The 17705-nt window shown below is 35.0% G+C and overlaps 1 protein-coding gene across 8 annotated transcripts in view; it reads right to left on the minus strand.

Annotated features, from left to right (window-relative positions):
• Nucleotides 1–17705, minus strand: part of DMD (dystrophin) — a 2091067-nt gene that overhangs the window by 1418878 nt on the left and 654484 nt on the right. For all 8 annotated transcript variants that reach the window (XM_055376532.2, XM_055376533.2, XM_055376528.2 and 5 more), the window contains exon 17: nucleotides 5002–5177. In XM_055376532.2, the coding sequence (XP_055232507.1) occupies nucleotides 5002–5177 (176 nt within the window). The remainder of the gene's footprint in view (nucleotides 1–5001; nucleotides 5178–17705) is intronic.

Here is a 17705-nt window from a genome sequence, read left to right on the forward strand (position 1 = left end):
TAACTAGATAATAGATCTAGTTTTAACCTAGGCTGAGTTCCTTACTCTGATAATTACCTACGTGTAAAATAATATCACTGAATTGCAGGAATAATTTGCTATTAGAAATAATTATCTTGTGACCCAAGATCATCAGACACTTTTGCAGATCTCAGTGTAAAGAGAAAAATGTATGCAATAAATACAACATATGTAGAAACTGTATAATTATTTAGGAATCGACTAAATGTACCTTAGATAGTTAAGAAACTATGTGGTAGAAAGCTGAATTTTAAATCCCCTAATTGTTTTGGGTAAATAAGGATACCCTAATGGGTAAAATTGGAATTATTAAAGATCATCAAGATGGTCACGTTTATTATTAAAAACAATTCCAGGAAGAGCTAGGTAGAATTTTTAAATGGTATTGGAATGTCAAATTTTAGTTACTGCAATTATTTGAATTATATACCATTCACTCTCTCAGCAAACATTTATTAGTTACTTATTATATCCACGGTATTTGCTACAATGGAATCTAAGTAAAATATAAAGAAGTGTAATAATAGGTTTCCTTTGTTGTGACTGGCAATGAGAAATTTTATGTGAGTGGCATGAAGGCATACAACAAAATGAATGTAATGTAATTAACTGGCTGAAGTGGAATAATGATTATTGGGAAGGTAGACATAAAATTAGTGGAGAATGAGAATAATACTGAATGCCATAGGAAGCACTTGGGTTTTATTTTGGAGGTATCTGGATTTATGGGAATTCGCATGTCTGGAGAGACATCAAAAAGCATCATTTTAGATATATTCATTTTAGTAAATCAATTACAAAGGAGGGCAGTTCTCTCCACAGTGAGGTATATGGCTCAGGTTATGGACTTGGCAATTCGAATGAACATGAAATGACTGAAATGATGGCACTTGCCCAATAATACAATCTAATTATAATAAATAAGGAGAAGAAAGTAGAAGAAAAATTCACAGAACTAGAGATGTCAGGTGGTAAATTCTCTTTTGAAGAGGAAAACAGGAAGGTAATTTTATATTTGTTAGGTTTGAGATAATGTTTATTATGGAATTTTTCCCTGTCAATAATAGATGACTACCATCTCCATCACTACCTCCACCACCATCATCATCATCTCTAGTATCTTTACCTCTCCCACCATCACCTCTACTCCTCCTACCCACCACAATCTTCCTCCATCTTCATCATCTCTATGGTCTCCACCACCAAACAAGAATCGAACCACTGCATTTATTGAATGTTTACCACCTTAAAGGCAATGTATTAAATGCTTATTTAATCCTCATGACTGGTGTTTTATAAAGTGAGAATACTGGAATCTGAGGCACAGATAACAAGTAATTTGCCCGCGCTCATAAGCTAGTAATTAAAACGGGCAGGTTTCACAAAAACCACAGGTTCTTACCTATAAGTGAGAGATAAACACTGAGTACACATGGACACAAAGAAGGGAATAATAGACACTGGGGCCTATTTGAGAGTGGAAGGCGGGAGGCAGGTGAGGATGGGAAAACTACCTATCAGATATTATGCTGATTACCTGAGAGACAAAATTATCTGTACACCAAACAGCCACAACACGCAATTTACCCATGTAACAAACCTACACGTTTACCCCTTGAACCTAAAATAAAAGTTGGAAAAAAAAAAGGGCAGCATTCAAACCTCAGTAATTCTGATTCCAAAAGAAATGATTTTTTCCATATTGGCTACTTCTCTAAACACACAGGCAATGAATTATAACTAAAATATGTGTGCAATGTATAAGCAGGTATGCTTAATTGGAAGGAACAAATGTTTGCATTTGATGAACATTGAGGCAGTTGCTGGATGCACAAGCGGAAATAGCTTTAGAGATATAAAGCTTTAATTTGAGGGAGAGTGTCACATCTGGAGCTACATGATTTGGGAGTCACTCACTTAGAGCCAGGCTCGAATCACTGAGAGGAGACAATCCAGATAAAGAAGTCAAAAGGGCGGGCATGGTGGCTCATGCCTGTAATCCCAGCACTTTGGGAGGCTGAAGTGGGTGGATCACGTGGTCAGGAGCTCAAGACCAGCCTGGCCAAGATGATGAAACCCTGTCTCTACTAAAAAATACAAAAAAAATTAGCTGGATGTGGTGGAGGGTGCCTGTAACTCCAGCTACTCGGGAGGCTGAGGCAGAGAATTACTTGAAACCAGGAGGCAAAGGTTGCAGTAAGCTGAGGTCCTGCCACTGCACTCCAGCCTGGGTGACAGAGCAAGACACTGTCTCAAAATAAAAGAAGTCAGAAAGGCAAAGAGATGGATCTGTGTGATACTCCCATAGGAATAAGGCAGAAGGAATAAAACAAGTCAGGTAAAGAGTCGTGGGTGACACCTGGTAGTGTGTCACAGAAGCTGGAAGAGGACATCATTTAAATAAAACACTATTCAACAGATGGTCAAGACCTCAATATTCAGTGAAATATTAGTGGGCTTCAGATGATACAAAAACGGGGCACTAGCTAATATAAAGCTTATGGTTATATTTGCATGATGCCTCTTTAATCATTACAATACTTTAACAAAATTCCACCCTGTAGACAATTATCAATTAATGAATTTGTTCCTAAATGTTTGCCTTTTTGCTATCTTCGTTCAGTCTAAATTTATCAATCAAGTGTCGTATATAGAGTGTTCAGATAATTTTGCCATCCAAATCAGGACACACTTGAGAGTGAAAGTTGATGCTATATATAATTATGCTGGGACAACAGGTGTAACTGGGATGGATTCAGGTAAATCAATAGGATTACCTTAGTCATATATCTATGAAAAAGACATTTTACTATACAGCCCAGGTTTTGTAGCTACCTCAGTTCAAATCCTGTCTCAGGTACACTGTAGCTGTGCATAATTTTATAAAGTAATTATACCCATACCTATTTTGGGAGGTTACTGGGAAAAATACATGCGATGCCAATAAAGCACTGAATCTACCACTGAGCACATAATAAATGCTCAATTTATGTTAGCTTTTATTTGAAGAATCTTTCTTTATGTGCCCAATGGGACTTCTCATTTAGGCACATACAAAAATTGCCGAAAACTTATGATACAAACAAATTTTGGAGAGAAGGTATTTCACCACTAGTCACCCTTTCCTGAAAACAAAAAGAAGTCAGAACACACTTTTTTTTTTTCTAACACAATCCATTCTCCAAACAGGAGCCAATAATAAGCTTTTGAAGACAGAGATTGACATGAATCAGCTTGCTTTGTTAATTTCTGTATTAGGCAAGTTCTGAAGACATTAAAAGTGTTAGGCAACTAGGTGTCCCTATTAATCTGTTTGGAGAACTGTTGGAGGGTTGTTGGAATGTTGCAAAGTATCCATAAATCTGTATGTCCACTAAGCGTTGTCTATAAACACATGTTTAATGTGACAACAAACAAGTTAATGTACATCTTACTAGGAATAATAAAAAAAATTCATCAAAAGCTTCACGGATTTGTGCCATTATGCTTTATACTCCATCAATTTTTGTTAGATTTTCTATTACCATCATGAGTAGAGTGCTTGGAAGTTCCTGAAAGTTGTTGCCACAAAAAGAATGCTAATATTTATAGAGTTTGAGAGCCATTTGACTGGAGCAAGGGTCGCCAAACTTTTTCTGTGACAGGATAGATAATAAATATTTTAGGCTTTGTGGACTATACAGTTTGTGTTACAACTATTCAAACTCTGCCGTTGTAATGCGAAAGTAATCATAAATGATAAATAAATGAGTATGGCTGTGTTCCACTAAAACATTATTTGTAACACTGAAATTTGAATTTTATGTAATTTTGACATGTCATAAAATATTATTTTTCTTTTGATTATTTTCAACCATTTGAAAACGTAAAAATACTTCTTGGCTGATGAGCCATACCAAACTGGCAGCATGCTAAATTTGGTTAGCAGGCCTTAGTTTGGTGACCCCTGGACTAGTGGATTTGCTTAGCCAAGCTGACACAACCAGGGAGAAAAGGCCCAGTGATTTACTTTGGAATTATCAAAGTAGGTCATAAGTTATTAGTTAATAGAAAAGTACTAAAAGTCCCAAATAATATATTTGAATAACTTTTCTAGATTTATTTTTTTCTTAGAACATCTGACATGGTATTTTTAGATGTGTGTTCTTTTCAAACTTCTCTACCCTGGTACACACAAATTCTAATGTCAAGTGTTCCATGGGTTTCTAAACATATGCTGCTTAAAAACATACAGCAGATTTTAACGTTCTTCCTTAATCTTAGAATTACAATAACTGGAATGAAAGGGAAATTGTACCTTTTAAAATAATTTTTATGCCAGCTTTGCACTCATAAAATTTTATTGCCATCATTTTAATATATCCACTGATTTACATAATACCTAACTTATCTAAAATGCATAATTCTGAATAGTCACAAAAAGATCAGTTAAAAATTCTAACACCTTCAAGATAAGACTTTATAAATATCAAAGAACAGGAAATCTGTTCTGTAATTACTCCTGATTTAGGATGCGCAGACTGAGACATCATGTTCTCGTAAACTAGCAGGATGGATCCCATCTATTATAGGTGTAGTTCTTCATGAAAATGCACTTTCCGTTATTGGAAAAAAAAAGACATTTAATGCAAAACTAGGGACTCAACAAGCAGGCCCTTTATAAGGAAGAAAAAAAAATGAAGAAAGAAAGAAACTTTTAGGATTAAAATGCTACCACGGTAGTTTATCACCTACAGTTTCTATAGTTTCTTCTTTCACTCCAGAAAACACCATTTCCATTAAGCATTTAGTTTCTGTTGCGATAGTGATTTCTTCGGAAAGTTTTAAAATGTACTTCATAATTTTTCTCACTACATTAACTGACATTACAGGTACCCGAGGATTCTGGAAATATTGCTGAAGTGAAAACACCACCAACAAAACTGCTGTAAATGAGTTTTCTCCACTTCATTTGCAGATAAAAGCTTAAGATGCTCTCACCTTTTCCTAATTTCAGAATCCACAGTAATCTGCCTCTTCTTTTGGGGAGGTGGTGGTGGAAGTTCCTCTTGAGCATGCTTTACCAGGATTTGTTCCCTTGTGGTCACCATAGTTACTGTTTCCATTACAGTTGTCTGTGTTAGTGATGGCTGAGTGGTGGTGACAGCCTGTGAAATCTGTGAGAAGTATTGAAACAGAGGTCAGACATTGCTCGAAAGACTTCAGTAAAGACTGCTTGGAGTGGCAAAGGAAAATAATGAGAAACTGTTCTTGCTTGTTGGTAGATTGACCTTCAGATCAAAATAGCACCATACTGAAGCCAAATAAAATTGTTTTATCTGACTTAAGTTTGGTTGACTGAAATAGCAAAGGAAAGTAATCTCAACATCGAAAGTAAATTTAGTGCCCCTTCAATATATTGGTCAAACTGTAGGAAATAAGGGGTGGGGGCACAGGAGAAAAATGTAGAGTATAATTCATTCTGATAGTTAATTCTACATGCTGTTTAAAATGTTTACATTAATATGAATGTCACTAACGTACAGCAGTACCAATTCCATTGCCTAGAACATTTTAAATGCTTATTAATAGTTTGTAGAATGCATTTTTGGTTATCATACACATTGATTATTTTATGTTACACATTTTTAAATAAAATTATTTCAACTTGGTAATGAACGACTCTTTAATCAAATAAGTGAAACAGCTTTTAAAATTACAATAAAAGGTTAACATAAAGTACGTATACGTCCATATATATCTTTATGTTCAATGTTATTCAAATGCTAAAAAACACACTACTTTTGTTTGATTTAAATTAGTGACTATGTTCAAATATTTGAGTTCCCATATTCATCACTGGAGACACTTCTTGGTTTAGAATCTCTATTACCTCCTGTTCATACTTTTGGCAGCGGGCAGGGGGCAACAGTTCATCCATCTTTGGAATAATACATTTTGTGAGCCAAGACATGAGAGGCCATCACCTCAATACATGGGCATTACGAGATAGACAAGTCATATAATGGTGAGACAATCATTCCTTATCATATTCTCCGTCTCACAGAGCTCCTCTCATGACGATTGTAACATTACCTCTTGGGATGGTAATCATTATCCTTCTGGCAATCCAACTTATTTGCAAGGTCTGTTTCCAAGGAAGTCACAAGAGGCCTGCATTGAAACTGCCTTTGGTTACAAGCAAAGGAGCAGGGATCTGGCTGGGTCAAGATTCATTTTAGCAATTTTCCTGAATTTGCCAAGAGGTAAGGGAAGGGTTTGTAGTAATCTCCCTGCCTCATACACGAGGACTGATTCCTTTCATGTGAGGAAATGGGAAAAGCCTCAGGATCTTCTTATTTCAGCTTCCAAATTGGCAATGAACAGTGAAGGAATAAAATCTTTTCCATGATGTCTTAAGTAAAAATTGCTTTGACATACATAGCTTAAAAAGGCTACCTTTTGTTAAAGACATATCTTTACCTATGTGAGGGACTGAAGGATTTCCATTTTGGTAGGCTAAAAGGATACGAAGAGTTACAGTTTCTACATTTGCCAAGCACAGGTTTTATCTTCTCTAGGATCTCCATAGATTCATTGTTTAGAATCAATCACTGAACCTCAAACAACTTTAATTATAGTCTATTGACAAGTTATGTCAAGATGAAAGCAGAAAGCAACATAGCTCTAAAAAAAGCTTAAAATATAAACTCAAACATTGCACCCAACACAAAATGACCATCACGTGATAAAATTAGGTTTATTTCTAGTCAAAAAGATAATGTAGTTTTTAGTAGGATTCCAAGAGCATTTACTTTGTAATTTGAATATTTTTTAACCATGAGAAAACTTTCTTTGTGAAGAAAATGCAGTTTTTAGTAGGATCCCAAGATAATTTATTTTTTATTTGAATATTTTTTTAACCATGAGCAAACTTTCTTTGCATACAGTGGTGACTAGAAGATAATATTTTGCAGATTAAGAAAATACCTAATTTTAAACATACAGACCAGAATGCAGAGATTCTGAAAATACCAAGCTAATTCAGGCAGTTATATCCAATCTCATAGAACATTTGTGCTACTAAAAATTTGACTCTTAAATTAATTTCTGTAATATTAATATTTTCTTGATATCTACTTATAAAATTGGATAGATGTGCCCATGGAGGGTAAAGGGAAATGACAACATGATATACTGTGAAGCTGCATTTAAAAATATACTCAACCATTTAAGAAAGAAAAATGAACCATTTTTCATAAAAGAGTAGTAAGACATGAGTCTGTAATTGTTCTATATAATAATCACTACTACACTGTAATTGAAAAATACTACTTCATTTCCTTCGGGATGGAGAAATAAGAAAACTGTGCATTCACCCTGTAAATATAGGGTAGAACTCATTACATATAACAAATTAATAATCATTCTCAAAACCTACTTCATACGATCAGAATAAAAAAACAGTCAGTCATGTACTAAATTTCCTTATGGCTTTTAGTTATTGAATATAACTATTACTGACACTTAATTATGTGTTAGAATCATTAGGAAATATAGACAGGAGAGGGACTATGAAGGCCATTTAACATAACCTCCTGATTATTACAGAGCTCACTACTCCCTGAAACAGAAAGCTCCTTTCTTAGCATGCAAGCAAACTTTCCCCATTGGGAAAGATGTTCTTAACAACCAGAGGAATCCTGCCTGATTAAGACTTCCTCTTGTTAAAACTTGTTTTGAGTTCTGAACGAAAGCAGAGTAAGTTGAATATCATTTCTACCTGATAGTCTAAGATTTGAAATATAATATCATTTTCAAACTCTATAATGCCAGTTATTTGCTAGAAGTAGATCTAATTTGATTTGTCATCCAAAACCAATGTTTCTTGGCTTTGGACACCATAGTCAATCAAAGAATTCTAAAACTGTGTAAGTTATTCAGCAGCTGAACCACAAGGTTTCTATAAAATTCTAATGTTTATTGAATATATATTCACTATAGGACATTCAGAAATGAGTAAAATAGAAACTCCATATTTAGGAACCTTACGGTAAAATAGGGACGATGATAATCACACAAATAATTGTGAAGATGAATGCCACGTGAAAAATACCAGTATGCAAAATAATTACATACACCAAACATACAGTAATCAAGTAATTTTCTCTTTAAATGTTATGAAAACAGATTTCTCTCAGCTAGCATTTTAACATTTAGATTTAATTTGATGCTGAAGGCTAGATATAATATTTATCTTTGTTTATAGGGTCTTTATAACAGTAACTTTTGGAAACAACCTCATGTCATAGATGATGGTTTAAGTAAATTATGGTAGATGAATGTGGATGGAGTATTATATTTCAAATATTTTAATGTCATTGGAAAACGTTTGCTTTACAGTATTGAGTAAACAATGCTAGACATAAACATTGGTTGGTTTTTGACAGAGAAAGTAGAGATAATTTCTGTTGTACAGTGTGTATTTCTGTATTCCTTTAGTTTCCAAATTTCTTCTATAAGCTATTATCTGCAAAATGTTGCTATTGTAAGCAAAGAAAAATTTTGAAAGTTTTACCAAACTGTTGTTTTAAATCTATCATTTCTATTTATATATTAAGATCTATGGAATTATACTCCTGTCACTCAATGCATTCGAATGAGGAAAACTTCAAGCATGGTAAGAATAATTTAGAGCCTTCACTAAAATGTTTAATATGGCAGAGTCAAAACTAGAATAGAATATAGTTTGACCTATATTCAACAATCCTTGTATCTAGCTAACTATACTTTTACCCAGTCACCTTTCTTCATTTTGATTATGAGTCTATTTAAGACTCTAAAATGATATCATGAAAAGAAAATACATTTCTTTTTAAAATACTATTCATTTTAACTGCAAGTTAATTTCCCTAGTAAAAATGGGATATAGTTTAGAAATACTTGTCTTTACATTTGGGAGCTGATTCCTCTTAGAGTGGTTATAAGTAGAGGCATTGGAGCCAGTCTCCACAATTATTAAACACCAGATCCATAGTTTATACACTGTGACATTTGGGGCTGGTTGGTTCTTATCTCAAATCTGTGCATTATTTTCTTCATCTTTAAAGTAAGAGTAACACATTTCTTCACAGGTGTGTTACAAGCAATGACAGCTTCATGGGCTGGTAATTTATGCAGTTGCCCAGGGCCCCTGCTCAGGAGGCTTCCATGCTTGTTTTCAAGCTCTGCTTCCACTGTCTTGAAATTCTTAGGTTTTGAACAGGAAGCCCTTGTTTTCAGTTTGCACTGGGCCCACAAATTATGTAGCCAGTCCTGGTTTTGAGAATTAAATGATATAACATCTGAATAAAATAAGTGCTCTATAATGGTAAATATCAGCAGTAACCACTATCTTTTCTAAATGCTCAGGGAAATTTGAAGAATTTTTCTATAGTCAACCTTCTTACTCATAAGATTACATACGTTAAAAAAATTTAAACTTTAAAATTTACATTTTCTCATTCTGAGAAAAATTGGAAGAGCATTTGCCAGCATCCTGATATTATTCCAGGGTGCGCCTCTTCTTGCAGTAAGATTGTGCTATTTTGATAGGCCTGGAAAAAATAAACTATGCTCAAGCAATGAAGTTCTTTCTTTCCATCTTCTCTTCCACTTGTTTAAAAAAATGCACATTTAAAAACAGAAACATAAGTACATCAAAGCAAATTTAAAGAATACAAAAGGACATACAATAAAATAAAATACTTTTTTTCAACCACTGTCTCCAGTTTGTTAGGAATCACTACAAGTCATGTATAACTTAACAACTGGGACACATTCTGAGAAATTCATCCTTAGACAATTTTGTCCTTGTACGAACACGATGGAGTGTACTTACACAAACCTAGATGGTACAGACTACTATACAGCCAACCTATGTGGTAAAGCTTATTGCTCCTAGCTACAAACCTGTACAGCATGTGACTATACTGAATAGTGTAGGCACAATGGTAAGTATTTGTGTATCCAAACATATCTAAACGTACAATAAAAATATGATATAGAGAGTTGGGCATAAAACAATCTTTAGAAAATTTTTTTAAAACCCACAAAATTATACCAACAACACTCTTGGACCACGGTGCAATAAAAATAGAAATCAATGTTAAGATAATTGCTCAAAACCATACATTAAAATGGAAATCAAACAAACTGCTCCTGAATGACCTCTGGGTAAACAATAAAATTAAGGCAGAAATCAAGAAATTATTTGAAACTAATGAAAATTTAAAAAGATGTAACATACCAGAATCTCTGGGACACACACAAAGCAGTGTTAAGAGGCAAGCTTATGGCATGAAACACCCATATCAAAAAGTTAGAAGGATCTCTAATTACAAAACGAACATCACAAGGAATGAGAAACAAGAGAAAACTAACCCCAAAGCTAGAAGACAGGAAATAACCAAAATCGGAGCTGAACTGAAGGAAAATGCGATGCAAAAAAGCATAGAAAAGGTCAATGAATCTAGGAGCTGGTTCTTTGAAAAAATTAATAATAAAGATAGACCACTACCTAGAATAATAAAGAAAAAAAGAGAGAAGACTCAAATAAACAAAATAAAAAATGACAACGGGGATGTTACCATTGACCCCACAGAAATAGAGAAAACCCTTAGAGACTATTCATAATGAACACCCCTATGCACACAAGCTAGAAAACCTAGAAGCAATGGATAAATTGCTATAAACTTACAACTTTCCAAGTTTGAACCAGGAAGAAATGGAATCATTGAACAGACCAATAATGAGTTCCGAAATTAAATTAGGAACAAAAAGCCCACCAACCAGAAAAAGCCCAGGACCAGACAGATTCATACCTGAATACTAACAGATATAGAAGGAAAAGCTGGTATCATTCCTATGAAACCATTCCAAAAAATTGAGGAGCGGCTCCTTCCTAACTCATTCTATGAGGGAAGCATTGTCCTGATACCAAAACCTGGCAGACACACAACAACAACAAAAAAAGAAAACTTCAGGCCAATGTCCCTAATGAACATAGATGCAAAAATAGTCAACAAAATACTAGCAAACCAAATCGAGTATTACATCAAAAAGCTAATCCACCATGATCAAGGAACTTCTATCCCAGGGTTGCGAGGTTGATTCAACATACACAGGTCAATAAATGTGATTCACCACATAAACAGAACAAAAAATCAAAAACCACATGATCATTTCAGTAGATATAGAAAAGGCATCCTATAAAATTCAACACCCTTTCATGTTAAAAATCCTCAACAAACTAGGCACTGAAGGAACATATTTCAAAGTAATTAGAACCATCTTTAAAAAGTCCACAGCCAACATTATACTGAATGTGCAAAAGCCAGAAGCATTGTGCTTGAAAACTGGCATAAGACAAAGGTGCCCTCTCTTACAAATCTCATTAAACATAGTATTAGAAATCCTAGCCAGAGCAATCAGGCAAGAGAAATAAAGGCAATCCAAATAGGAAGAGAGGAAGTCAAATTATCCCTGTTTGCAGAAGATGAGGTTCTATACTTTGGCCATAGTCTCTGCCCAAAAGCTCATTGATCTGATACACAACCTCAGCAAAGTTTCAGCATCCAAAATCAATGTATAAATATCACTAGTATTCCTACACACCAACAACATTTAAGCTAAGGCCAAATGAAGAACACAGTCCCATTCACAATTGTCAAAAAGAAATAAGATACCTAGGAATACAGCTAAGCAAGGAGGTGAAACACTGCTAAAATGAGAATTACAAAATATTGCTCAAGTAACTCAGAGATAACACACAAAAAATGGAAAAATATTCTATGCTCATGGAAGAATCAATATTGACAGAATGGCCATAATGCCTAAAGGATTTTTTTTAATTCAATGCTATTCCCAAAAAACTACCAATAACATTCTTCACTGAATAAGAAAAAGACTATTTAAAAATTCATTTGGAGCCACTAAATGAGCCAGAATAGCCAAGGTAATCCTAAGCAAAAAGAAAAAAGCTGGAACCATCCCATTGCCTGACTTCAAACTATACTACAAGGATATAGTAACCAAAACAGCATGGCACAAAAAACAGACACATAAACCAATGGAAAAGAATAGAGAGTTGAGAAATAAGGCTGCACACCTACAACCATCTGTTCTTCAATGAAATCAACAAAAACAAGCAATGGGAAAAGGACTGCCTATTCACTGGACCCCTTCCTTACACCATATACAAAAATTAACCCGAGGTGGATTAACGACTTAAATCTAAAACCAACAACTATAAAAACCTAAAAAGATAACCCAGGTAATGCCACTCTGGATATTGAAACTGCAAAGACTTCATAACAAAGACACCAAAAACAATTGAAACAAAAACAAAAATTGAAAAATGGGACCTAATTAAACTAAAGAGCTTCTACACAACAAAAGAAACTATCAACAGAGTAAACAGACAACCTGCAGAATGGGAGAAAAATTTTGCAAACTTTCCATCTGACAAGGGTTTAATATCTGGAATCTACAAGGAACTTAAATTTACAAGCAAAACCAAACATCACCATTAAAAAGTGGGCAAAGGACATGAACCCTTTCCAGAAAAAGACATACATACAGAAAACATTGATATGAAAAAATGCTGAACATCACTAATCATTAGAGAAGTGCAGATCAAAAACACAATAAGATACCATTTGACACCAGTCAGAATGGCTATCATTAAAAAGTCAAAAAATCACAGATACTGGCAAGGTTGCACAGAAAAGGGAACGTTTATTGCACTGCTGATATTAATGTAAATTAGTTCAGCCACCGTGGAAAGCAGTTTGGTGATTTCCCAAACGACGTAAACCAGAATTACCATTCGACCCAGCAATAACAATTATTGGGTATACCAAGAAGAATATAAATCCCTCAACCCTAAAGACACATGCACATGTATGTTTTATTGAAGCATTATTCACAACAGCAAACACATGGAATCAGCCTAAATGCCCATCAGTGGTAGACTGGATAAGGAAAATGTGGTACATATACACTGTGGAATTCTATGCAGCCGTGAAAAAAGAGATCCTGTTCTTTGCAGCAACATGGATGGAGCTGGAGGCCATTATCCTAAGCAAACTAACACAATAACACAAAACATCACATTTTCTCACTTCTAAGTGGGAGATAAACATTGAGAACACACGGACTCAAAGAAGGGGAAAACAGACACTGTGGCCTATGTGAGGCTGGAGGGTAAGAGGAGGGTGAGGATTAAAAAAACTACTTATTGGGTACTATGCTTATTACCTGGGTGATTAAATAATCTGTAAACCAAACCCCTGTGACATGCAATTTATCTATATGACAAACCTCCACATGTACCACTGAAGCAAAAATAAAAGTAAAAAATAATATAGTATAATAATCTTATAAGACCACTGTCATATATGTGGTTCATTGTTGACTGAAATGTTGTTATGCAGCATATGACTGTAGTTGCAATTAGCAACTATTCAGCTATTCTTTAATTTTAAATTCATTTTATTTATGTTGTTATTTTATGATATGGTTTGGCTCTCTGTCCCCACCCAAATCCTCATGTTGAATTCTGTCTTCAGTGTTGGAGGAAGGGCCTGGTGGGAGGGGACTGAATCATGGGTGTGGACCTCCCCCTTGCTGTTCTCCTGATAGAGTTCTCATGAGATTTGTTTGAAAGTGTGTGGCAACCCTTGCCAGATCGTGGCCAGTCTGCTTCTTTAAGCGGGACCCTGGATCCATCCTCCTCACTGGGTGGGACCTCCCTGTGGGGGCTTCAGCCATTCCACCCAGGATTCAATGGATAGAGCTCTGATCTCTCCCTGGGACAGAGCTTCTGGGAGGAAGACCAGCTGCCACCTCTGCAGTTCTTTGAAACTAATGAGAACAAAGAGATAATTTATCAGAATCTCTGGGACGCAGCTAAAGCAGTGTTAAGAGGGAAATTTATAGCACTAAATTGTCACATCAAACAGCTAGAAAGATCTTAAGTTAACAGCCTAACATCTCAAATAAAAAAACTAGCGAACCCAGAGCAAACAAGAAATAACCAAGATCAGAGCTGAACTGAAGGAGATAAAGACATGAAAAACCCTCCAAAAAACTAAATGAATCCAGGAGCTGGTTTTTGGAAAAAAATAAAAATAGAAAAGGTAGACTTCTAGTTAGACTAATAAGGAAGAAAAGAGAGAAGAATCAAATAAACACAATCAAAAATTAGAAGAGGAATATCACCAATGATTCTACAGAAATACAAACAACCATCAGGGAATACTATAAACACCTCTATGCACATAAACTAGAAAACCTACAGGAAATGGATAAATTATTGAACACATTTCTCCCCCCTAAGACTGAACTATAAAGGAAATGAATTGCTGAATAGATCAATAATGAGTTCTGAAATTGAGGCAATAATAAATATCCCACCAACCAACAAAAGCCCAGGTCCAGATGGAATCATACCTGAATTCTACTAGTGGTACAAAGAAGAGCTGGTATCATTTCCACTGAAACTATTCCAAAAAATTGAAAATAAGGGACTTCTCCCAAACTTATATTATGAGGTCAGCATCATCCTGATGCCAAAACCTGGGAGGGAGGGAGGAAGGAAGGGAGAGAGAGAGAGAGAGAGAGAGAGAGAGAGAGAGAGAGAGAGAGAGAGAGGGAGGGAGGAAGGAAGGGGGAGAGAGAGAGAGAGAGAGAGAGAGAGAGAGAGAGAGAGAGAGAGAGAGTGACAGAAGGAAAGAGAAAGAAAGAAAAAAAGAAAGAAAGAAAGAAAAAGAAAGAGGGAGAGAGAAAGAAAGAAAGAGGGAGAGAGAAAGAAAGAGAGAGAGAGAGAAAGAAAGAAAGAAAGAGAAAGAAAGAAAAGCAAACTTCAGGCTAATATCCTTGATGAACACTGATGCAAAAATTCTCAGTACTGGCAAACCAAATCCAGTAGCATATCAAAAAGCTTATCCACCACAATCAAGTTGGCTTCATCCCTAGCATGCAAGGTTGGTTTAACACATGCAAATCAATACATGTGATTCATCACATAAACAGAACTAAAGACAAAAACCACATGACTACCTCAATAGACAACCAAAAGGTATTTAATAAAATTCAACATCCCTTCATGTTAAAAATTCTCAACAAGCTAGGTATTGAAGGAACACACCTCAAAATAATAACAGCCATAAATTATAAACCCACATCCAAATGGGCAAAAGCTAGAAGCATTCCCCCTGAAAACTGGCCCAAGATAAGGATACCATCTCTCACCACTCCTTTTCAACATAGTATTGGAAGTTCTGACCAGGGCAATCAGGGAAGAGAAAGAAATAAAGGGTATTCACATAGGAAGAGAGGAAGTCAAATTATTTTTATATGCAGATGACATGAACCTATATCCAGAAAACCCCATTGTCTCAGCCCAAAAGATAAGACTTCAAACTATACTACAAGGTTACAGTCACCAGAACAGCAGGGTACTGGTACAAGAATAGACACATAGACCAATGAAACAGAATCGAGAACTCAGAAATAAGACCACGCACCTACAACCATCTGATCTTCGACAAACCTGAAAAAACAAGCAGTGGGGAAAGGACTGCCTATTTAATACATAGTGCTGGGATAGTCCTATGCAGAAAATTGAAAGTGGACTTCTTCCTTACAATCTATACAAAAATTAACTCAAGATGGATTAAAGACTTAAATGCAAAACCCCAAACAATAAAAACCCTAGAAGAAAACCTAAGTAGTAAAAATCAGGACATAGGCATGGGCAAAGATTTCATGAGGAAAATGCCAAAAGCAACTGCAACAAAAGCAAAAATTGACAAAGGGGATCTAATTAAACTAAAGAACTTCTGCACAGCAAAATAAACTACCGTCAGAGTAAACAAACAACCTACAGAATGGGAGAAAAGTTTTGCCATCTATCCATCTGACAATGGTCCAGAGTCTACAAGGAAATTAAACAAATTTACAAGAAAAAAACAAATAACCTCGTTAAATAGTGGGCAAAGGACATGAACAAACACTTCTCAAAAGAAGACATACATGTGACCTAAAACCATATGAAAGAAAACTCAATATCACTGATCATGAGAGAAATGCAAATCAAAACCACAATGAGATAACATCTCACACCAGTCAGAATGGTTACTATTAAAAAGTCAAAGAACAATAGATGCTGGTGAGGTTGTGGAGAAAAGGGAACACTTTTACACTCTTGGTGGGAGTGTAAATTAGTTCAACCCTTGTGGAAGACAATGCGGAGATTTCTCAAAGACCTAGAGGCAGAAAAACCATTTAAGCCAGCAATCCCATTACTGGGTATATACCCAAATATAAATCATTGTATTATAAAGATACATGCATGTGTATGTTCATTGCAACACTATACACAATAGCAAAGACATGGAATCAACCTTAATGCTCATCAATGACAGACAAGATATAGAAAATGTGGTACATTTACACCAAGGAATACTATAATGCCACAAACAGGAACGAGTCAATTAAACTTCTTTTCTTCATTAATCACTCACTTTCAGGTATGTCTTTATAGCAGTGTAAGAACAGGCTAATAAATTTTCCTTTTATTTTTGACTAATATTCTTAATTGCAACTTTTAACTTTCCATTTAATTGTTTACATATTATTGCCTTTGTAAGTTTTTTGTTATGCTGGGGTAAGAGATTTCGACTTCTTGCCTTTTGAGATATTCTAGTATTTGAATATTTAGATACTTACTAGAAACATTCAAGCTATAAAGTATTAGTTACCTAATTTAGCATAAAATCTGTATTTTGAAAATACTAATACTTGCAATAACAGGTACCAGTTATGAAGCTTTTTGCATGATCCAGGCATTACAATAAGTGTTTTGAATTGATGATCTTATTCAAAAGATCTAGATTACTCCCTTGCTATGTTGTAAAGATTTAATAAATGGTAGTTATTATGACCTCACAATGGCCCTAAGAGTAAGTACTAATATCATTCCTATTTTATAGATGAAAGTGACCTTGTTTAGGCAGATAAAACTTTTTAGTAGCAAGCATAGATATAAATCCAAGTCTGATTGTTCATTCATCCAACTCTTATCAGCTATGCTCACTTGCTCCTACACCTGTACACTTTTTTGAATGGTGGTTTCCTTTTAAGGGGTGTGTATTTGTAGGCATACACACACATACATAAATTCAGAATATTGAAATTGTAAACAATGGCACATCATAACTATTATATAGGAAGAATTACTCAGTGTTAAATATGTTTGGCTCTTGACATGCTGTATTGAAATGTGTGCAAAATTAGTCAAAATACACTACACACACACAATCAGGTTGACAACTGTGGATCAAGGTTTTTCATTAGGTTGTTTGTATATGTATATGTAACCCTTTGGAGTGATCAATAAGTTTTAATGGGTATGGAGGAATTGCACTTTTGCAGTTTAAAACATACTGCATAATCACAGCAACGGCTTTAGATAATAATTGATAGCCATGCTTAAAAACCAACTCCACAGGCATGGTAGCACAAGGCATAAAAATCTGGTAAAGATTTGCATCTCTAAGCAAAAGAAAATATTTATATGTTGAACTTTGGGAGAATCCTTGGGCAAAAGATCAGGTGGTCACAAAGGAAGCTGAGTTACTAATCACAAGGATGTAAAATGC

The sequence above is a fragment of the Gorilla gorilla genome, chromosome X (genome assembly GCF_029281585.2).
Source record: "Gorilla gorilla gorilla isolate KB3781 chromosome X, NHGRI_mGorGor1-v2.1_pri, whole genome shotgun sequence".
Classification (NCBI taxonomy): Eukaryota; Metazoa; Chordata; class Mammalia; order Primates; family Hominidae; genus Gorilla; species Gorilla gorilla.